Below are 22,470 nucleotides of genomic sequence, written 5' to 3' on the forward strand. Positions count from 1 at the left end.
AGTACACTTTAGACTTGCCCAGTCCCCACCTGTCTTATCCCCCCAATTAAACCTTACTTTCTCCAACCAGCATTCAAGTTAAGCTATCCATTTCTTACTTTTTATTGTTTTAATATTGCACTATCTGAATATACTATTATTTCTCATTATTTAGACTTATGTTTACATCCATTTTTCCTTTCAGACACAATGTAATCTTCAAAAGTATGTATTATTTATTTTTCAGTTTATAACACATAGTTTTAGAACAAAGTATCTGTGTAGCTAAGTGCCTGAAGAATGTTGCTGCATACTGAATACAGGCTACAACAGTATTTAGGGTGGCTTTTACTGGTTCCTGGAAAGTTACCCCACACTCTGCTATCTCTATGAGGAAATATGTTCCAAATACTGGAAAAAACAGTTCAATTCATTCCAGTTTTGGAATACTACCTGTATACAACCTGCGTACCACCTACAGTGTGCCAGGAAAGAAAACAAAATTATAAAATCACTGTGTTCTTTTTCATCTGACTTTTATCCTCTTCCCTAAATTTTGAGCATTTAAAGGCCAATGTTCTTCTGTCCTGCACATTCATGCCACCAGCAAAGCTCATCATCATCATACTTAACGAGGCCCACGCCAAGGATGCAGCAGGGCCAAGAGAATCAGTCCAGAGATAGGCTCATTTTAGATTGGGAAAGTACAGTGAAGACAAACTATGATGGGGGCCAGAGGATTAGGTGGGTGCTCAGAGAAGACCTGAGTGTGACTGGAGCGGCAGAGCGATAAGAGGCCCCAGGAGGGACTCTGGCAGTGGGGGTGGAGGCAGTGTGGGAACACACTCCCAAGGCGAGTAAGCCAGGTGGGTGCAAGGAGCAGAAAGAGACAGGAACATGGCTGGCGTGCAGCGAGAAGGCCTGTGGCAGAAGACTGAGCACTGCTGTGCAGGCGCCAAAACCATTAAGGGGGCCCCTTTCTCTTACCTGGGCTGCGACGGTGTGTGATCTCGTAGGAAAGAGCTTTGTGACGCAGGCCGTGTTAAACCCTGCCTCGGAAAGGCCAAACGCAGCTCGCAAGCCTGCCCCTCCAGCGCCTACCACCACCGCATCAAATTCATGGTCCACTACCGGGTATTGCGTAGAAATCTGGAAAGAACAATTCACCTGTCAACCACCCATTTACCTATGCCACACATTGGGACGGTGGGTGCAGTGCAAGAGCTCAGACAAAATGGAAGAAGCTTTGAAAGAGCAACCACAGCAGAGGGGCCTCCCCCTGTGCCAGGACCCAGAGTGTGCGGCTGGCACACCCCACACCGACAGGACCGAAACACAGACCCGACGAAGAGGGAGCATGCATCCTAGCACCTGGGACACCCACCATGAAGTGAAATGTTGAAAACAAGAGGTACAGCCTCAAAGCAGGGAACCGTGGAAGAAAAGGAAAGCAACGACACAAATCAAAATATTAGTTCTAAATACGGCTTTCCTACTCCATTATCCTTTCTGTTCATCTTTTTCCGTTGACAGCCATATATTCATACACATGCTTGTGTGAATCTAAGCTCATAATGCAGTATATAGATCATGATTCTCCTCCTGTGGTCAGCAAGTTTCTCAAGAAAAGGTTAATTTTTTTTTTTAATGTTTATTTATTTCTCGAAGGAGAGAGAGACAGAGTGCAAGCAGGGGAGGGACAGAGAGAGGGAGACCCAGAATCGAAAGCTGTCAGCACAGAGCCTGATGCGGGGCTCCAACTCCCAAACCGCGAGATCATGAACTGAGCTGAAGTCGGATGCTTAACCGACTGAGCCGCCCAGGTGCCCCAATATGTTGTTTTAATTAGGTAGGCACATTCCGATTCATCTGGGCAACTGCCTCAGCACTGAGGACCACCACCCTGTTTCAGGACCATGTTTGTGTTGGACTGAGAAGGTGCCAACTAGTATTCAGTAACTATTGTGAGCTTGTGAGAAAAGAATTTGTAAACAAATTTTAGTGCCTTCAGCAGAGGACAGAACAGACCCAGTAAACGCCAAGAGCCTACACACAAGTGGCTTCAGGGTCCTATGTCATCTGTCACAATGAATAATGTTCAGCGGTCACTGGTATTTTATTATTTTGCTGCTTTAAATTTTAATCTGGTTTATAGATACTTAAGAACTATAAGCAAAAAATGTTAGTAACTATGCTTACATTTGTACTACAGTTAAGTGCTATACACTAAAAATAATTAGAGCATTATTGGAACCAGAATGTTTTCCTTTAAATAAGACCTGTGTATTACTCCAATATATTGAAGACTGGCATAGATCATTATTCCTCTAAGACAAGCATATCATTTATAAGGGAACAAAAAGTTGTAAACTTACTGAATCTGAAACTTTAGCTGAAGACCTCTTATTCCCATCAATAGTGAAGTGAAAACCGCAGGTGCCTGCCTGCCATGTCGCGGGCCACTGCTGAGACAGAGATGGAGAGATGGAGAGCACTTAAGTGTCTTAAAAGAATAACAAATCACCAAAATTTCCCAAGTCATCAACCTTTTTATGCATCCAGCTGCTCCTTCACCTAGACAGCTCACCTGGGGTCCTCTATGTAACCCTGCAGGGTAGAAGCGGACTAAGGACCCAGGGCAGGCCCAAGTGGCAAGGAGTTGGCACTCCAAGAAAAGCTCTTCTAGATGAAGCTTGTCTCCAAGCAGGACACGCACAGACTCAGCAGGAAATGAAAAGGACACAATGTCACGTTAATTTCTTAATTTATGGTTTTTAGTGGACAATGGGAAACCCATCTATTTTGTGAAAGTGGTAGTTTACAATGAAGCACTTTTACTGGACCCATCATGACCCTCTTCACACTATAGCACCACACGTCTGCAAGGTTTTGTGGTTCACTGGAAAAGGCCTGGGACAGTGTATTGGGAGATCCATCTTTTACAAGAGGCTCTACTGCTTACCCCGACACTGGGTACCAGTGGGACCAACCAACCCTTCACTGTGAATGTGAAGACTCCAGGCCTAGAGATGCTCCTGCTTCACCACTCTCCACACCTGCGCTGGGCTGTAGCCACATCCCCTCTCCTCTGTCATACTCCAGGGTGCTGTTCCCTGTCTGAACACTCGTCCCTGGCCATTCCCTGGCTAATCTCTACAACTCTCCCAGTGTTGGCTTAAATGTTCCACCCTATGAACATTTACTCAAGATAATTGGTATTAATGAAATCACAGCCCAGCCTGAGAGGCCATCTTCTTTATATGAAAACCAACTTATAAGGCACGTCTTTCTGTTCTACTGACTGCGTTTTAGAGGGCTACTGATAAAATGAAGTCTTAGCAATTTCATGAACAGTTTTAGGAATTAAGTATGTTTAACAACGACAAAGGGGATATGAGAGATGTCTTCGAGTATTCTGCAGTTTGGAAGAGACGCTATTTATTCTGTGGGGTAAAAAAAACTATTCTGTAGGACAAACAAGTGGAGAATTCAGGGAGGAGAATTTGGCAAAATACAAAATGAACTCGGAGTGGTTTTGAACAGAAGGACTTTCTCTGAGGATTAATGGCCTCAGGCCAGGCTGGAGGGCTTGGCCGCTTGCAAATGGAGCAAATGGAGCAGGTGGCTCCAACCTCTAGACTTTCTTTAGCATTTAGGGGCACCTGAGTGGCTCAGTCAGTTAAGCAACTGACTCTTGGTTTTGGCTCAGGTCATGATCTCACAGCTCATGAGTTCTAGGCCTGCATCTGGGCTCTGTGCTGACAGTGCAGAGCTTGCTTGGGATGCTCACTCTCTCCCTCTCTCTCTCTGCCCCTCCCCACCTCTCTCTCTCTCTCTCTCTCTCAAGAATAACTTAAAAATATTTTTTTAGACTTTCTTAAGCACTGAGACCAAATGATGCCTGCCACAAATAGTTGACTTTATGCTAACAGTTCCAATTACAAAGAAGTTTCCTGAATTTCTAAGTAGATCTGAACTGATAAATGCAATATTCTTGAATTCTCCAATTTCAACTTTAAGTATATATGTATTTTTTAATGTTTATTTATTTTTGAGAAAGAGAGAGCACAAGCCAGGGAGGGGCAGAGAGAGAGGGAGACACAGAATCTGAAGCAGACTCCAGGCTCTTAGCTGTCAGCACAGAACCCAACACAGGGCTCGAACTCATGGACCACAAGACCATGATGTGGGCTAAAGTCAGATGCTTAACCGACTAAGCCACCCAAGCGCCCCTAAGTACTTTTGTTTTTATTGACATAAGTCAACTTTTTGTCCAGTAAACGAATTTAAAAACTTAAAAAGAATATTCTTCTGCTTTAGTATAATTTTTAAATGGTAAAAATCACATCTTAACAAAGAACCAAGTCAGCAAAATACAAATGTTCATGAAATTTTAATAAAGTACAAGATAAAGGCAATAGTTCCAAAAAAGAACAGTACATTTTACAATACCAAACTGAAATCAAAATAGAAACAGAGAGGCTGTCCCAGCCCCACCACCAACCAAGTGGGAAGGCAAGCCAAGAACACCACGCAACTGTCCCACCTCATCTCCCTCAGAGCGACCCACTGGCTCCACGGCACATCTCTGAGTAATGAAGAAAACTTGAAATTGTTTGGGAATTCCAACAATCCAAATGGCCACATGCACAATTACAAAGTTGTGGTGACAGTACATGGAGAGATTGATCCTATTACAGGAATAGTTATGAAAGTGACTGACCTCAAAGAGTATATGGAGGAGGCAATTATGGAGCCCCTTGATCATAAGAATCTGCATTTGAACATTCCGTACTTTGCAGATGTTGTAAGCATGACAGAAAAAGTAGCTGTATATATTTGGGAAAGCCTCCAGAAATTTCTTCCTCTGGGAGTTCTTTTTAAAAGTATATGGGGGTGCCCGGGTGGCTCAGTCAGATAAGCATCTGACTTCGGCTCAGGTCATGATATCACGGGTTCATGGGTTCAAGCCCTGTGTCGGGCTCTGTGCTGACAGCTCAGAGCCTGGAGCCTGCTTAGGATTCTGTGCCTCCCTCTCTCTCTGTCCCTCCCCCGTTCGCACTGTATCTCTCAAAAATAAAACAAACATTAAAAATAAGATTAAAAAAAATAAAAGTATATGAAATTGACAATAATATTGTAGTCTATAAAGGAAGATAGCTTTTAGGGGTTAATATTGCAGAAAGATTAATTTCTTTCCATATTTGAAAAAAAGGTCTTTATCTCCTTGGACTGTTAAGAAGTCATCACATAATTGTTACACCTCCAATTGTGCTCTGGAGTGCCTGATTTATTGAAATCATTGTGTGTAAGACCCATTGTGAATTCTAAACGATTTTAAAATCAAACTTGTAAAACAACCTAAGTACCATTTAGAGTCTTTTATCTATAGATTAAAAATCCCTTCATTTTCAGTAAAATGTTGTGATGTGGAATAGAAAGGTAAAACAAATGAATTTTTGTTTTTCCATTAGCTCGTATTTAGTATTCATCTTTTTTCTTGGTATAATACGAATGGTCAAAAATGTTTTTAAGACTTATAGTAGGTGAAACTTAAAAACAAACAAAACCAAAAACAGGACCACACAATCCAGAAACACAGATGACAGACACTTCTTCCTTAATTACATCTTGGGTGTGCTAAAGGCACAAGTTTATTCAGTGAAAGTGAGACACACAAATCCCCTCAGGCGATTCGTTGTAGGTGGATGTACGAGGATTGAAGGAAACAGTGCTTTGGTGCACGTGCAGTTTTGCATAACTTGTTAAAGTATGAAATGCTAATGAGGAACAGCACATTCATTGAACATTTGTTGGAATATGAGTCAACTATTTATTATGTATATTTGTCTATGTTTCCAGATTTTATGGCCACCTGCACAATTTTAATTCAGAAAACTGAAGATTAATCACATATTAAATCCTATAAAAATAATCAACATGAAAAGGACATATTATACTGTAAAGCGTCTTTTATATAGTTTTTCCTAATCGATCCCATTTTTGTTCTGATCATTAAACTTACCTGCTTAAGTTGAACTGTAAAAAAGTAAAATAGTAACAGTGAGATTCCCTAAGTATTTATTTCTTCTTTCTAGGATGCTCACGTTAAATAAAGATAGACACACACGGCCATCTCAAACACTGGCAGCTGTTATAATGAAATCTTTAACAAATTGTCATACTATCTCCCTGTGGAAAATAGAATACTAGCTTTTTATCTAAATCGGATTTGAGGAGCAATTTTAGAATCTGGAGAGCCCAAAATTAACCCAATTTGTCTATAAATAAAACTAACATTTTTTGAAGTAAAACTATCAAACATTTTCCAACAGGGAAACGTAAAGAAGCGTGAGGAAATCTGCCTTGGAGGCAGAATTAAAAGAAACAGAGCTTTTAATGACATGAAAGCACAAGTGAATGACTTAAATGGTAAAAGGGAGAAAACTGAAGAGAAGGGCAGAGATATTGAAAACCTTAATCTAGCGAAGTACGGGTCCCCATCTGATAGCATTCACCTACGAATTGCAGACAAGAAACTATTTGTAAGTACAATCTGTATAATAAAAAAAAGCAGCCCATAAAGGCTCTGAAAGCGCCTTGGAAGGCCATGGGAAGAACTGAGGATGGGGGAAGATGGTTTAAGGTAACTGAGTCCTCATTCAGAGCCACAAGTCAAAGTCCAAAATGGATGAAAATAAGCCTGCACATTAGCTAGAGACATGGAGGTAAACAGCAGCGGCCAGTAACAGAAACAATTCAGAAGTGATTTCACTGGGGAACAGGTCTGAGGTTAGGAGAGGGTCTCAATCCTTTTCATTTATAAAGCCTCTGTATTCCTTGAGTTTTTTTTTTTTATAACTATGTGTAATTATTTTCATTAGAAGTTTAAAGGTTTTTAAAACAGGGATGCTTAGAATACAATTCACAAGATTATCGAGCACAGGCTGTAGGTGTAGGTCCTGGCTAGAATGATCACCACACCAGGGCGTCACAGGCTACCTCACAGAACCCTCCTGAAAGAGAAATGGAGTCTATCCAGGGTCTGAACTCTGGTCTGCCTGGCTGGCACCAGATTCAGTACACTCCCCCTAGGTAAGGAGCCTTAGGAAAAATCTCTGGGACTCCAAAATAAGATGCATATCCAGATTACATATCAAAACCAAGCCACAATTTTTCCAGTGAACCAGGAAAAACATCCCACAGAATGCAGAAATGAATGCCACAGCCGTATAATTCCCCCAAAAAGGAAAACAAAAAAGGTTACCACAGTGGCCTAAATAGTGTAATTCTAGATACATCATTAAACCCAATTCAAAACAATACATTCAAAGAAAAGAAACTGACTCTAGAACAGTACTTTGGATATCCATGTTAAAGAATTTGAAAAATCTCATCTGAAGCAATTAACCAGCAACTATTTAAGGACCTTGCTTTTACTTTTCCTTTCAATACACCAGAACAGTCTGCAAATTATGTCAGTGCATTAAGATAACTAAAAATGAAACCAACGCAAAATAGGTTTGATGATTTTGCAACTTGAAAGCAGCTGTAAATATAAACTGCCTTGGAAACACCAGAGAATTGAACAAAATGAAATCCAGAAAAATTCTCTGTGGATTTTCTTCAAATTACCCTCATCATCTACTCTCCGTGCACATTTCTCAGTTGGTGATCATACATTTTGTTGTTGTTGTTGTTCTAAGTTGACGCTTTTGTTTTTGCCAATCCTAAATTCCACTACATATATTGCTTGGGGGCAGAATTAATTTCCACAGGAAAAGCTATCTTCATCAAGATAAAAAGAAGGGTAAATGCTGGCAGCTAATAGTTGATTCAACCAAGATAACTTCCAATCAAGCCAATACAAAAGTACAGGTTTACACACTCTGACCAGTGGTGCTCAGAATCTCTTTCTCACTTGCAGCTAAGAGCTCAGAGCTAGAATTCTAGTCCAGTTTACATAAAGGACAACAAGGTCATAAACAAAGGGCAGGGAGGTGGTCTAGGGAGTTCCACAGACTGGAGGGGTCTCAGTCTGCACAAGAACGCTGGGGTGACCGGGCACACACACGTTTGGCTCTTCTCCCGGCACCGCCAGTTACTGGCCACTGCACTTAACAAGCAGGAGGCACTAAGAAGTCTGCTCAGGTTTGCGAAGAATACCCCACTGCCCATCCAGCTTGTGGACTCAGAGCCCTAGATGGGTGGGGTGTGGAGAGCGGGGACCTCTGCTCAGGAAGCATCAACCACAGCAGCACGAGAAAGCACTGAAAACGTTCCCTGGCATTGGCAGGATGGCGGAGTTAACCTTCTCACATTCAACTTAATTTTTAGTGTCTGTATTTCAAAATGGAGAAAATTGCAGGTGTAATTACAGGCATAACTCCAGTCGATACTGCTGAATGCCTCGGTTCCCACTGGGATTTTCACTCTGTAATTACATTACTAAGTAGGTGGGCAGGCGGATCATATAAAAGAACCCAAACAACAACCCCTCCAAGTTTAGAGTGCTGAAATGAAACCTGAAAAGGTAGATCCTGAAGACGTAAGTGTAAGGAGTACATCTGACACAATCCGGTAAGCAAGGGCTCCAGAAGGCACAACCCTGACGGCCATCCACGACTGACCGGAGTCCGGGCAGACAACGCACGGGAAATCAGACTTCCGGGCGCCGTCGCCCGAACGTGGTCTGCGGTCAGAGCGCTGACGTTCTTCGCCTGGTTTTCTAATGTGCGCAAAAGGCCACCACACAAAACCCAAGATGAAGGTCCAAAAGTTGCCAGATCCCGGTGTGAAACACGGGTCTTCGCTTTCCCCGAAGACGCGCGGTTTTGCAAACAGTTGCCAGGCAAGCGCCAGCGCCGGTGTCAGACGTGCCTCCCACCTACCCTGCCTGGGGCGGGAGGGCCGAGCCCGGCCGGGTCCTCGGGGCTGCTGGCACCCGACGGACCGTCCCCAGGGCGATCGGCACAGCGCCCGGCCAGCGCGCGCCTGCGGTTGCCGGCCCGCCTCCGCCGGAGATCTAAGGGCGCTTTTGGATTCAGAGGCCCGGGGCACCCACGGGCCGCCACCTGTCAGGGTGACCTCGGGCAAACACGCCTCCCCACGCGCCGAAGGCTGGGGCGGGGGCGACCTTAGTACTCTGGGGAAGGGTCCCCGGGGACGGCAAGCGGGGTCATGACCTTCACCGGGACGCGACTCGCTGGCTTCAGAAGGAGTCCCGCGGCCCTCCGGGTCGGCCCCACTCCTTCGGGCGGCCTCCTCACCGCATCCTCCCCAAGACCCTCGCGACCTCGTCCCGGTCCGGCGCCGGGGGGACTCGGCGTCCGCTCCGCCCCGTGGGAAGTCCTGCCCCTCCTCGGCTCCCCGCGCCCTGCCCGCCCCACGGCGCCGACTCACCGCCCTAGTCAGTGCCAGGCGCCGGGCGCCCAGCAGCCGCGACACCACCCGGACCCCCGACATGTCTGCCTTACACGGTGCTGTCCCACCAACCCCCGCGCCAGACTGCGCCTGCGCACCTAGTAGCGCCCAGGCCCGGACAAGGGGACACCGCGCCTGCGCACCACGCCGCGACCCCGGGGCCTGAGGGGGTTTCGCGCCTGCGCACAGGATCAGACAGTGGCGCTAAACGGACCCGGGGCCCGGCGCTCCCCGCCCGGGGGTAGGTCGGAGGACCTGTCCGTGATCGAAGCGGGACCAGGGCCTGGGCTGCATTTGGGAGAGGCTGGGTGAGGTCGGGGGTTCCGGGAGTAGGTTGCGGTTCCGGGGGTAGGCCGGGGGCCTGAGGGGAGATCGGGGGTTCCGGGGGTAGGCCGGGGGCCTGAGAGGAAGTCTGGGATTCCGGGGGTAGGTCGGGGGTAGGCCGGGGGCCTGAGGGGAGTTCGGGGTTCCTGGGGTAGGTTGAGGTTCCAGGATTAGGTCGCGGGCCTGAGGGGAGGTCAGGGGGGCCGGGAGTAGGTTGGGGATCAGGGGTGTCGGGTGTTCCGGAGGTAGCTCCGGAGGGTGGCCTGGGGTAGGTTGCGGATCAGGGGTTCCGGGGGGCAGGTCAGGAGGGCGGGGGTGGCGCTGGGGTCGGAGTAAGGCAGGGCGCCAGGCTGTGTTCAGGGATTCCGGAGATAGTGTTCCCGGACGCGGTCGACTCGGGGCGGGGGGCTCCAGCGGTGGAGAGGGCAGCTCCCGAGGTTTAAGTGTCTTCGCCAAGTCGCCTGATTTCGCCTCAGATTTAGGAAGTGTTTTTAATTTTCGTGTGTGTTTATGTAAGTTACCTGAAATCTTTTGTGGAAGGAGGTGGCATGGGAAATCAATAGTTTTAGTCGTTTAGTCGTTATCCTGCTTTTCGTTTTGTATTATTAGCATCTTTTTCGTGCACAATTTTGTGCAATATAATTTCGGATTATTTTACTGAGTAAGTTTACAATGATCCATTCCCATTTTATTGGCATTTAGGTTGTTTCCAAGTCTTTGCTAGTACTAAATAAGACCATAAAGAATACAATTGTGTATAACCCTTTGTCTTTATTTAGGATTCGGCTGCTTTTATTAGGATTGTATGTTTCCTCAGGCCCTGTGCGCCCCCCCCCCCCCCCCACCAAGTGGACTTTACTGGCTTGAAGGAAATGAACACTGTCCTTCCCAGCCCTACTTTGAGAGTTTTGCAGTTTAGTACTTTCAGATAACTAGTTTTTTGTTGTATAGTACCACAAACTCCTTAACATAATTTTTTTGGCATTTCTTTATTGCCAGTTAGAATTCTTTATCTTTAGATGTTAAGTATTTATTGAAAACCCCATTAAAATCTTTCGAAATTGAATTAGAGTCCTTTTTTCCTGTGTTTGCTTTATTTCTTTTGTAATCAGTGTGTATTATTTGTGGCCATCACATAGAGATAAGCTGAAAGTCTCATTGCTCTATTTTGTGAAAATGCCCAACCTCCTGTGGATACTTAGTAAATTGGTACATTTCATACTAACATTAGACCCCAGGCTAGTTACTGAGACACAGCATGAGCTCTAAGTGTGGTGTTTGTGGGGAGGCAGGAGAGCCTTCCTAGCCTGTTCCCATTTCCCCAACACACCGCCGACTGGACCTGTCAATGTCATTCATTTGCTGAAGCAGCCAGTGGTTTCACACCTTCCTACTGATAGTCTTTGTATACAGCCATACTCTAAAGCTTGTTCGTGTTAGAGACCTTATCTCTTTCTCTTTCTACTTCACTTGTTTGGGACGTGTCTTTGCCCCCACTGTATCATGGGGAGTTGCTATTGTCTGAGGCCTTGTTGTTTTCTTCTTTTAATCCTGTAAGACTCAGTGCTATGTGGCTGGCTCGTAGGTAGAATTGAGCCAAGAGGATGACACGATTGTGCCAGATGTATTTTATTCCTTTCATGTGATTAATGATTTTATTATTCACTTCAAGGTATATCTCCATGAATAATTTAAATGACCCTCCAAATTGGAATATCCGGCCTAATTCCAGGGCTGATGGGGGTGATGGAAGCAGATGGAATTATGCCTTGTTGGTTCCAATGCTGGGATTGGCTGCTTTTCGTAAGTCATGGTTTTCCTAACATTTGCATTTTGGGGACTGAAAGTGTGGAGCCCAAAGACTTTGGCCTTTGGGCACGGACAGATGCCAGTGTACATTCTAGTGTTATCCATACAGTGAGTCTTGAGCAAATTACTCAACCCCCTGAGCCTTGGTTTCCCTATCCGTTGAAGCTAGCTAATCATAATTACCTCGATGCGTTGTGAAGGCTAAATAAAACAGGATATTCAGAAGCATTGTGTGTGGGGTGAGTTTTAGTAACTGTTAGCTCCCGTTTCAGACTTCACTGCTCTGAAGGGGGCTCTCTTGCTTCAGTTGCCCTCATAAGGACTGACAGGGAAGAATAAATAAAACAGGCATAAAAGAAAACCTTTTTGGTTGTCTTTAGAAAATCAGCCTTTGGGAGACTATCCATTCAGCCTCTGCTCAGCCTTGGCCACATTCTTTCTAGTTTGAACTGACTTTGTACCACTTTGGGGAAATGACCAGTTGCCAGTTATAAGTATTCCAGCCCTTAGCTTTTATTTTCCACTACAGCGATACATTTCCCGATGTTCAGGAATTGATTTTATATTTTGTCATATCCCACAGTTCTGGGTTGGCAGTTAAGAATATGAGAAACTGAGGGGCACCTGGGTGGCTCAGTTGGTTAAGCATCCGACTTCGGCTCAGGTCATGATCTCACGACTCGTGAGTTCGAGCCCTGCATCCGGCTCTGTGCTGACAGCTCAGAGCCTGGAGCCTGCTTCAGATTCTGTGTCTCCCTCTCTCTCTGCCCCTCCCCTGCTTGCACTCTGTTTCTCTGTCTGCCAAAAATAAATAAATATTTTAAAAAATTTTTTTAATTAGAAGAGAATATGAGAAACTGAATAATTGAATGGAAGAAAAGTCCAAGCTGCCCTCTATTAGCAGTGGTACTTTTTACGGAGTGTCTTTTTATGTGCCTGGATTTCTCAGGTCGAAGGGCTTACCATAGAGGAAGTGAAGGGTGAGGAGAGTAGCATTTATCAGTTGTTCACTTATCACCTGTAATGTTGACTGTGCCAGGAGGCTAATTAAGACCCATATTTGGCATTATAATTTCTAAACTATGTAATAATATGTTACTGGAGAATCTTTATAAGAATGCCAAGTTAAAAGTTTTCTCATGTCATGTTACCTAAACAAGACAACCAAGAAGAAAAGGCACAGTATTCCATGAACCTTGTCAGGGACAAAAAGCAACATTTCAAAAGTCCGAGAAGGCAAGAACCTCAAAAGTAAAAGTTGTTATGAAAAACTATAAAAGTTAACGAGTCTGGAAAACAAAGGGAACATGAGAGTCCCTCCAGGGCCTGTCCCAGCCTCAAAACTAATTAATCGTAGTTAGTCAGTGTAAGGTTAAGCCTTCCAATTCACTCACCCTAGCCACAGGCAACAGGTAGCGTTCCTGAGAGTTAGGAGTGCTTTGCAAGATGGCAGGCTTCTAAGTGGCAACACCCTTAGGGCTGGGTTTGGGTCTGCCCAGGCTCTGACCTAGAAGCTGGCACTGTGCAGAACACTGAATCATAAAAAGCATTTGCTCTTGTCAGCCTCCCTGAGAATCAACGGTTAGTTTTTTTAGAAAAATGCCAAAATGGGGGCGCGTGTCTGGCTCATTCGGTTGGGTGTCCAACTTCAGCCCAGGTCATGATCTCGCGGTTTGTGGGTTCGAGCCCTGCATTGGGCTCTGTGTGGACAACTCAGAGCCTGCAGCCTGCTTTGGATTCTGTGTCCCTCTCTCTCTACCCCTCCCCCACTTGCATTCTCTCTCTCTCTGTCTCTCTCAAAAATAAGTAAACATTAAAAAACTTTTTTAATAAAAAAAAAATGCCAAAATGTTTTCCCAAGTGGCTGTACCATTTTGCATCCTCAGCAGCAGTGTGTGAGTGATCCAGTTTCTTGGCATCCTCAACAGCGTTTGGGGAGGTCACTGTTGTTTTTATTTTACGCCCATTTTAGCTTTAATTTGCATTTCCCTAATGGCTGATAACGTTGCCTTTTCCATGAAGTGTCTGTTCCAGTCGTACAGTGATTTTTTAGTTGTGTTGTCTTTTCGTGTTGAGTTTTGAGAGTTTTTACTATATTCTAGATTCTCATACTTTGCGAGGTATCTGGTTTGCCAGTATCTTCTTCCACTCTGTAACTTGTCTTTTCGTTCTTTTAACGGAGGCTTTCACAGAGCAAAAGTTTTAATTTTGATGGCCTCCAGTGTGTCACTTTTTCTTTCATGGGTCATGCTTTTCCTCCTGAGAGCTCTTCACCTATCCGTAGATCCTGAAGATTCTTGTTTCTTGATAGTTTAGTCTTAACGTTTTGCACGTAAATCCACGATCCATTTTGAGTTAATTTTTTTTTATGAGTATAAGGTATGAGATTTAATGTTTTCTTTCTTCCTTTCCAATCTGTTTGTCTTTTATTTCCTTTTCCTCTTTTTTCTTGCACTGGCTAACGTTTACAGGCCTCCCTTGAGAAGTTCCTATCTTAGAGGAAGAGCGTTCAGTCTGTACCGTTAAGTGCAATGTTAGCTGTGGGTCTTCACAGGTGTTCCTTTTCAAGGCGAGGAAGGTCCTCTCTGTTTTTCTGTTTCTTTCTGTGTTTTTATCATGAATGGGTGTTCAGTTTTGTCAAATGTTTTTCTGTAGCAATTGATAGGATCATGTGATTTTCTTCGTTAGACTACTCATGTCGGATTACACTGATGGGTTTTTGAATATTGAAGCCGTCTTACATTTTAGGAATAATCTCCACTTGGTCATGCCATGTAATCCTTCTCACACATTGTAGAATTACATTTGTTAGTGTTTTATGTCTGTGTTCATCTGCATTTTATTATTTTAGCCATTTGTCGGGGTTCTCCCTTCTCCACACTTTTTTTCCTGTGTTTTTTTATTTCATTTATTGTGTTTTTCAGTTTTAAATTTTTCATTTTTTTTTTTTTTTTTATCTTCTATTTCTTTGCTTAGGCTGTATATTATCATGCCTGCTTTAAACTCTTTGTCAGGTAATCCTAACGTCTCTGTCATCTCGGTATTGGAATCTACCAATACTCTTTTTAAATTCAATTTGAGATATTTCCGATTTGGGGTATGGAGAGTGATTTTTTTTTTTTGTTTTTAAACTGCTCAGTGGGGAAGAGGATGCTATTCTTTTTTTTTTTTTTTTTTTTTAACGTTTATTTATTTATTTTGAGAGAGCGTGAGTGGAGGAGGGAGAGAGAATGCCAAGTAGGCTCTGCACTTACAACACAGAGCCTGACCTGGGGCTCAGTCTCACAAACCATGATATCATGACCTGAGGTGAACTCAAGAGTCAGACGCTGAACAGACTGAGCCACCCAGGCACCCCTGAAAAGCGATTTTCAACTGAAACCTGTGCATTTTGGCTGTTAGGAGCCTGACGCTTTATTTGGACATTTCGTGGCAGGCTTCTTGGACAGGCCTCTGGCAGGGGAAGGGTGGTGCTGCCGCCTCGCTCTCCGCTATGGATGCAAGTCCGGGCTCTCCACTCGGCCACTGGTCCACAGATGCAGAAGGAAGGATCGATCCCCTCATTATCACTGGGCAGGAGGTACAGCTCCCCCAGGTCTCCACCAATGCTCCCTGGCTGGGAGAGGTGGGAGGGTCTTGTTACTCCCCATTCTCTGGGGACATGGCGCCTCTGACACCATCCCCCTGAGTGGGAGGGGTGCCCGTCAGCCTCCACTCCAGCCAGTGAGGTGGGGATGGAGCCACAGCGACTGTGCTGTTTGGTGGGAGTAGAGTGGTTATTGTCCAAGCTCTCTGTCTTGCTAGGCCACCTTCCTAGTCCTTTGGCCAGGGAGAGCAGACTTTTGCTGGGGCTTTTTAAAAGGACGTCTTCAGGGGCGCCTGGGTGGCGCAGTTGGTTAAGCGTCCGACTTCAGCCAGGTCACGATCTCGCGGTCTGTGAGTTCGAGCCCCGCGTCAGGCTCTGGGCTGATGGCTCAGAGCCTGGAGCCTGTTTCCGATTCTGTGTCTCCCTCTCTCTCTGCCCCTCCCCCGTTCATGCTCTGTCTCTCTCTGTCCCAAGAATAAATAATAAAAAACGTTGAAAAAAAAAATTAAAAAAAAAAAAAAATAAAAAAAAAAAAATAAAAGGACGTCTTCACCGTTGCCATTTCACCTCCAAGTCTGGGATGTGTGAGGCAAATGAAACCCCGGGGGACTCCCCATCACGGTGTTCCTTGGGTGCCAAGGTCCCTGGCCAGGCTGCCTGCGGTTCTCTACCTTCAAGAGTCTTCTTATGTTTGTTGTATGTACGATGGCCACGGTTTCTTTTTCTTTTCTTTTCTTTTTTTTTTTACAGAACTAAACTGAAATTTATTAATATTTCACTCTTAACATTTCTTATCAACAAATGAAATTCATGAGCCAAAAACCCAAAATAAAACTAAAAAGAGAGAAAAGCATATAAAACTAAATCTTGATCCCAGCGCTAACAGTTGAACAGAGAATGTGATATATAAATTCTTAGCACATGATAGAGCCTGGGTGGCTCAGTCGGGAGTCCAAATTCAGCTCAGGTCATGATTTAGTGGTTCATGGGTTCGGGCCTCATGTCAGGCTCTGTGCTGACAGCTCAGAGCCTGGAGCCTGCTTTGGATTCTGTGTCTCCCTTGCTCTCTGCCCCTCCCCCACTCTTCTCCCTCTCTTTCTCTCTCCCTCAAAAATGAATAAACATTCAAAAAATAATAATAAATAAATTCTTAGCGGATGATAAAGTTGTGTAGAAACTAAAGACTTACAAATTATTTGAAACCTAGAATCACTGACCAGACGTTACATAGTTGGATCACGGGAAAACAGCAGAAAGGGGTTACGAGTGAACCTACACTGTTCTAGCTGCACCCCATGCTCTTCTCAGAGGAAAGCCTGGCATTGATTAGATAGTGGGCCAGACTAATAACTGGCAGCAGAACCAGTGATAGTAATCTGCTTAGCAGAAGAGCCTTCCACTGGATTGGCAATTTTGATCTGGGCCCCGGGCATCTGGCAGATCTCATTAATGCTGGCGCCTTGGCACCTGATTATGCAGCCAATTATCTGGAATGGTGAGTTCATGGGCAGTTTGAATAGATGCATCCAAACTTGCCCAATAGCCTTTCACCTCTGGAGAGCTGGAGTGAATTCTGGCAAATCCAGTCGCGCCGTGCATCATGGCAAAGTGAGACTATCGTCTTGCCACCTGGTTTGGCTTGGCCAGATCAAGCGGAGAAATGGCATGTTGTCCTTGAATTGAGTATGCACCTAGAGGTGGTCCCTCCAGGTCATGGGTGGCATGGGGGTAGCCCACAGACTCGCTGCACCGATCTTAGCTGTCCACACAGATGACTGGAGAGCCGGCTGGCATGGGCTGGTACAGAGTAGTGATGACTCTGCCTTGGACAGACGGGGAGAGTGTCTCCAGCATCACCAGACACATCTGCTTGACACACTTGGTGACAGGCTGCAGCACACCAGTGATGGTAATGGCACGCTCGGTGGTTTTGGGCAGCATGCCCCTCGCCGCCTGGACCTGGGGCCCCCAGGGTGTCTGTCTTATATCTGCCTTTTCCAGTCAGGGAGCCACACTGGGTAGCTGGCACCACCAGCCTCAGGGTAACTGGGGGCCTACTGGCCACTATGCTGTTGGTCATGGAGCTGTTAATATCTTCTTCCAGCATGTCAACGATCATAGCAAAGGCCTTACAGATGACATTGGTGGGGCGGGTGGAGTAATGATTCTGTCTGGACAATTCTCCTCCCAGGTGTTGATCTGATGTTCATACGCCACTCTCCTCATGGATCCTCTTAACCAACTCCCCTTTCTTCCCAACGATGCTTCCTATTTCCTTTCCATGCGTAGCAGCCAAATGGTGAGAGTCACATTTAGTTCACTTTTAATCACACTGGCGTCCAAGGGGAGCAGCGGGTGGTGTTCAGGGGAGTTCCCGGGTTTCTGGCAATACTCAGGAGGAAGAATAGGAAAGAGTACTTCTATATCTTTAAGCAGGATCCCCAACTTTCTTCTCTGCCTTCTGAAACTGGGACTGCAAACAGTTTTGTCTAGCCAGAGTCCTAAGGCAGAGTTCTCCAAGATCAGACCCAGACTGAAGGTTTCTCGGACTTCCAGGGCGCCTGGGTGGCTCTGTTGGTTAACCACCCAACTCTGGTTTCAGTTCAGGTAATGATCTCACGGTTTGGGGGTTTGAGCCCCATATTGGGCTCTGGCTTACAGCATGGAGCCAGCTTGGGATTCTCTCTTTCCCCCTCTCTCTGCACCTTTCCTGCTCACTCACTCTCTCTAAATAAATATTTAAAAACAAAAACATTAAACAAAAAATTTCTCAGACTTCCATTCTGCCTCCACACTTTCCTCTGCACACCTCCCTGGTAATCTGACCTATATGTGTCCTATCCCTGTCCCATCTCCTCATGGAGGCCTTCGTGATTCAGTGCCACCTACCCCAAACTTCCCAGTCATCAGCCTGCACCGCGTGGCCTGATGTTCAGTTCTGTGTGTTCTGTATCAGTCGCCACTTGTTCTGTGTTTCAGTCGTGGTACTTTTATTAGATCATACCTGGATTAAGGCAGGAGTGGCTCCCTGACTCTGGTTCCCTCCTTGACCCTCTGCTCTCTCTTGCACCCCCAACTGTCTACTTCTTATGAGCGTCTGTGAGGACTTCTGTTCAGCACCTGCTGACGTCCAGAGTCTGCTCCAGCTCCTCCTTGACGTAATCCCTGCAGCCCAGGCCTGTCGGCTCCTGGAAGCAGTCGGCTCAGAACACGTGGTGCCCGCTCCTGCCCCTGTTTGTTCTACCTACAGGGACCTTTCCTACCAGCTGCTCCTCATTCTTCCAGACTTGTGCCCTCCCTGACTGCACTCCACGCTGAAATAGTCCTTTCCTCCCCTGTTCACACATACCTCTCTGTGCTGATCAAATGGTATTGTAACTGTTGCTCTACTGGTCACTTCCCCTGCCTGTGAACTTGGGCCAAAGGAAGACATAAAGATGTGCTTTCAAGTGTCAGTTACCAAGTGAAATAGGACTAGAGGCTGTTTTTAGTTGAGGAAGGAATACATTTGTTTCTATGCTTATAGAATTGGGGTGGCCGCAGGCGTCATAGACCAGTGAAGATTCCCAAGGGACCTGGGAGAAGGAGAACCAAATGGCGAGGACACCAGCTTGAGTGCTGGGGGATGGAAACCCCCAGAGAACCTCCCCGGGGCTGAAATTTGTCCACACAGCAGAGGGCAGAGGCCTGGCTGCCCCTCGGTCTGCCCCATGTTTGTGACGTTCGAGTTTCCCTGCTGGGGAAAGGGGGCCAGGCCTCTCTTGAGGTTGAACCTCTTACTCCACCTTATTTTTATGCACCCCTCGTCAGAATACAAGCAAGCGTCTTGGACTTCAGCTGCTTGCTAGTGATGACCAGGCAAGGCTGAGTGCACTTTGAAATTACTCAGTTCTGTAATCACCAGCCAACAATACATGAAGCATAGCTATATTGACTTTTATTTATTTATTTATTTATTTATTTATTTATTTATTTATTTATAAGTTTGTTTATTTATCTTGAGAGAGAGAGAGTGTGTGCACGCGCGTGGGGTAGGGTTAGAGAGAGAGGGAGACGGAGAGTCCCAAGCAGGCTCCGTGCTGTCAGTGCAGAGCCTGACACGGGGCTCGAACTCACAAACCACGAGATCATGACCTGAGCTGAGATCAAGAGTCGGACACTTAACTGACAGAGCCACGCAGGCGCTCCGAACTTTTAAACCTTGCCAGTAGCATATGCACTGTAGTCAGAGTGGGCAGTGGCGGTGGGTTTGAGAGCAAAAGAAAGCAGTGGTAGATTTTCTTTGCTGTAGGAGATGAGGCTGAAAAGGGAACTGTCAGCAGCCTTGTCACACTTGCCTTTTGGGAACCCCTGTCTGATTTTAAGATGTGGACTTTGCTTGCTATGTGGTTTCATACCAAATGTCATCTGTATCTCTCAGGGCTTAAGATTTTATTGAAATGTTGTTCTTAGCTGCTTTATGCTTTTTTGTTTCCATGCTTTTTAAAAATAAAGCTTCTAGAACTTCAACTCTGACTTTTCATTAAATGTCTCTTCTAATTTATTGCTGTCAGGTTGGATTTGGTCTAGGGAGTCCCAGAAAGAAATAGAAAAAGAGAGAGAAGCGTACCGTCAGAGAACGGCTGCTTTCCAGCGGGATCTTGAAGCGAAGTACCACGCCGTGATCTCAGAAAACCGGCGTGCGGTTGCTCACTTGTCTTTGGAACTTGAAAAAGAACAAAACAGAACAACTAGTTACCGAGAAGCCCTTATCTCTCAGGGGCGCAAGTTGGTAGAAGAAAAGAAGCTTCTGGAACAGGAGCGGGCTCAGGTCATGCAAGAAAAGAGACAGCTGCAGCCCTTGAGAAGCACATACCTGAGCTTCCTGGAAAAGGAAGAAGACTGGCAGAGGAGGGCCAGGCTTGTGCTGAGAGAGTTTGAAGATGCTCTTACGGAAAGACAGAGCATCTACTGCAGCCTGCTCCTCCCTCGCAGCAGGCGGCTGGAAATAGAGAAGAGGTTACTGGTCCGGGCATCCGCTGACCCAGTTGCCGCCGAGCTGCACATGGCAGCCGGCTTGACCGACATATTTAAGCACGACACATACTGTGGCGATGTCTGGAATACCAACAGACGCCAGAATGGGAGACTCATGTGGTTGTATCTCAAATACTGGGAACTGATTGTTGAACTGAAGAAGTACAAGGCGGTCGAGAAAGCCATACTAGAGAAGTAGGGCAGGAGTGAGGCGTGCCTCTTCACCGCGCTGCGGCATTTCGGGGTATCATTTTCTGGTTTCCTTCTGCTACGTGCGCGTGTAGCACTGTCCACCGAGTGTTCTTCCACTCCCACCACCCTCTGAGCGGGACACAGGGTCCCGCTTCCTTGATGCTTTTCAGCTCTTAAAGATGCAGTTTCTCAGGAGGATTTTTTTTAAGCTGTAATATTTTATTAGGCTGAACAGTGTAACCTCATTATCTGTGCTATAGGGTAAGATTGTTTTTAAGAAAGTCAAGTACAGTACTGATTCTCAGTAGTGTTCTGTCTGTTTTTATCACTCCGTAAATAAATTCTGTTTTCTCCTCCAATTTTCTCTTTCCTAGAATTATAAATAAAAGTTGTCAGGTAACAGAACTGCCTAATGATGATGACAGAAAATAGTAATATTATTGAGGATTCATGCTATTGTGAGGGTCTCTCCCACCAAAGGGAAAGAAAGTGTTTCCTGTATTCAGTTGATAACCTTGGTATGTGTTTTGCATCTGGCTTGTGTCCATGTTCAGTTAGCACATGCTATGTATTTGCAATGACATCTAATAAAAACACTTGCCATATAAAAGCAACAATGCCACTTACGTGTGTAATTCTTCACTCTTTATAAAATGTTTTTGCATAGATTATCTCCCGTTTCGCCACAAACTAAAAAAAGGTAGGCACTCGTGGTCCATTTTTCACAAAGCTAATGTGAATCAGCCTTTCACACATCGCCCCATAATCCCACCCCTGATCTTAGCAGTACATGGGAAGGGTGTGTAGCAAATGCAGCAGCAGGAAAGGCACATGGGACCAAGTGAGGAGCTTATGCAGCTTCCAGAGTCATCTCCCAGGGGGGTCATGGGCGTGCTCCCCTGTCCCCCACACCGGCAAGGACTATGAACTGTCACCAACCTGGGACCCCAGAGACAGCCCAGGGTCTGTGTTGAGGGCTGGTCATGTGGGTGCCCTCTGCCCGGAGTCCCAGACTGCAGACTCGCAGAAGGGAAGTCAGTGTTACCTCAAACTGCACAGTTTAGACACTGGGCTGCTCTTACTGGTCGTGGCAGGGGGACCCTCCCCAGATCCAGGTTCCCTGTGCCAGCCAGGGACCAGCCTTGCAGCAGTCCTTTGGAAGACCTGTGGCCTCCCGTACAGGCGAGGCAGCTGCGCTAGGGTCAGGAGAGGCTGCCCGGGCAGTGTGGCCCCGGAACTGCCGGTAGCTTACACCCAGTTGCTTGGTTGTGAGAGGCCCAGGAGCAGCTAGATTGAGGTCTGCTTTTGAACCCTGTTTCCACCCAGCCTTCCCGCCTGTCTGTGGTAGGGAGACAAACTTTTACAAATGCAGGCTGACAAAAAACGTTTAATAGGGGAATATCACGAGCTGGATTCGGGCTAGGGACCAAGTTTTGCCGAGTACTTAGCGGCACTCTGGATCTGCGTCATTTATGCTTGCGTGTGGTTTTGAATCACTGGGAGCATTTCAGACATGAGAAAGTGGCTCAGAGCTGCAGTAAGTCCCCCCGAGTAGCCGGGGTCCTCCGCCCCAGGCTCTGCTCTTAGCTGCTGTGCTCTGCGCAGGACAGTTGCCTGCTTCTCTTCTCCAGCGACTCCTAATGTCACCTTTCTGCTCCATTGCCACTCCTCGATCCAAACAGAAATAACTTATTCAGGTAAACCTGAACTAAAAAACTCTGGTTATTTGTATTTGCCGGTGCATTATATCCTTGCCTGGAGTGGTGTACATTCAGTCTTACTCTGATTTTTCAGGTGTCCTTGCATAAACCACTTAATTCTTTCCCCTTGGTTTTTTCTTTAAAATGAGGAAAGTTCAGCCAGCCATTCGGCAGGTAACTTTCAAGGTGAATTATTAACCCTCATCCTATTTTCTAATATCCAATGTGCTCTCAGCCTAGCCTCCGATAGCTCGATAACTATGTTCAGATAATTCAAGGCAGTTTAGACACTGGCTTGATACTGCAAAATCAGAAAGACAAACTTTCTACAGAAAGTTATGTTAGGCCACGTTTGCATCTTGTGGCACAGCTGCCTTCCATTAGCAAGTTTCATTGAGGGTTAGTCTGATGCCATCCCTTTTTCACGCTGATTTTTTATTA

At 45.8% G+C, this 22,470-nt stretch overlaps 2 protein-coding genes and 1 pseudogene across 4 annotated transcripts in view; 1 reads left to right on the top strand and 2 right to left on the bottom strand.

Annotated features, from left to right (window-relative positions):
• SDHA (succinate dehydrogenase complex flavoprotein subunit A) overlaps positions 1–9,499 on the bottom strand; it is a 29,684-nt gene extending 20,185 nt beyond the window's left edge. The window contains exons 1-3 of one of the 2 annotated variants that reach the window (XM_042954101.1): positions 9,382–9,499; positions 2,355–2,441; positions 967–1,128 (exon numbers count right to left, since the gene is read on the bottom strand). In XM_042954101.1, the coding sequence (XP_042810035.1) occupies positions 967–1,128; positions 2,355–2,441; positions 9,382–9,444 (312 nt within the window). In that variant the 5' untranslated portion in view covers positions 9,445–9,499. Of the gene's footprint in view, positions 1–966; positions 1,129–2,354; positions 2,445–9,381 lie in introns of both variants that reach the window. The other variant, XM_042954092.1, reaches the window with a different exon arrangement.
• A 40-nt stretch (positions 9,500–9,539) lies between these two features.
• Positions 9,540–20,943, top strand: CCDC127 (coiled-coil domain containing 127). Of its 2 annotated transcripts, none has more exons than XM_042954122.1 (3): positions 9,540–9,643; positions 11,399–11,529; positions 19,675–20,943. In XM_042954122.1, the coding sequence occupies exons 2-3, from the start codon at positions 11,409–11,411 to the stop codon at positions 20,334–20,336; spliced, it is 783 nt and encodes a 260-aa protein (XP_042810056.1). In that variant the 5' UTR covers positions 9,540–9,643; positions 11,399–11,408; the 3' UTR covers positions 20,337–20,943. The 2 variants fall into 2 exon arrangements, with proteins under 2 accessions (XP_042810056.1, XP_042810048.1); XM_042954114.1 differs by having other exon boundaries at positions 9,543–9,710.
• Positions 16,801–17,719, bottom strand: LOC122227987 (annotated as a pseudogene).
• Positions 20,944–22,470: the final 1,527 nt, after the last annotated feature.

The sequence above is a fragment of the Panthera leo genome, chromosome A1, assembly GCF_018350215.1.
Source record: "Panthera leo isolate Ple1 chromosome A1, P.leo_Ple1_pat1.1, whole genome shotgun sequence".
Lineage (NCBI taxonomy): Eukaryota > Metazoa > Chordata > Mammalia > Carnivora > Felidae > Panthera > Panthera leo.

What these genes read in the sequence shown, in the direction of transcription:
- CCDC127 (XM_042954122.1), top strand. Translation starts at nt 11,409, where the DNA reads ATGAATAATTTAAATGACCCTCCAAATTGGAATATCCGGCCTAATTCC. An exon ending in GCTGGGATTGGCTGCTTTTC is followed by an intron (nt 11,530 to 19,674) that starts GTAAGTCATGGT and finishes TATTGCTGTCAG; the next exon opens with GTTGGATTTGGTCTAGGGAG.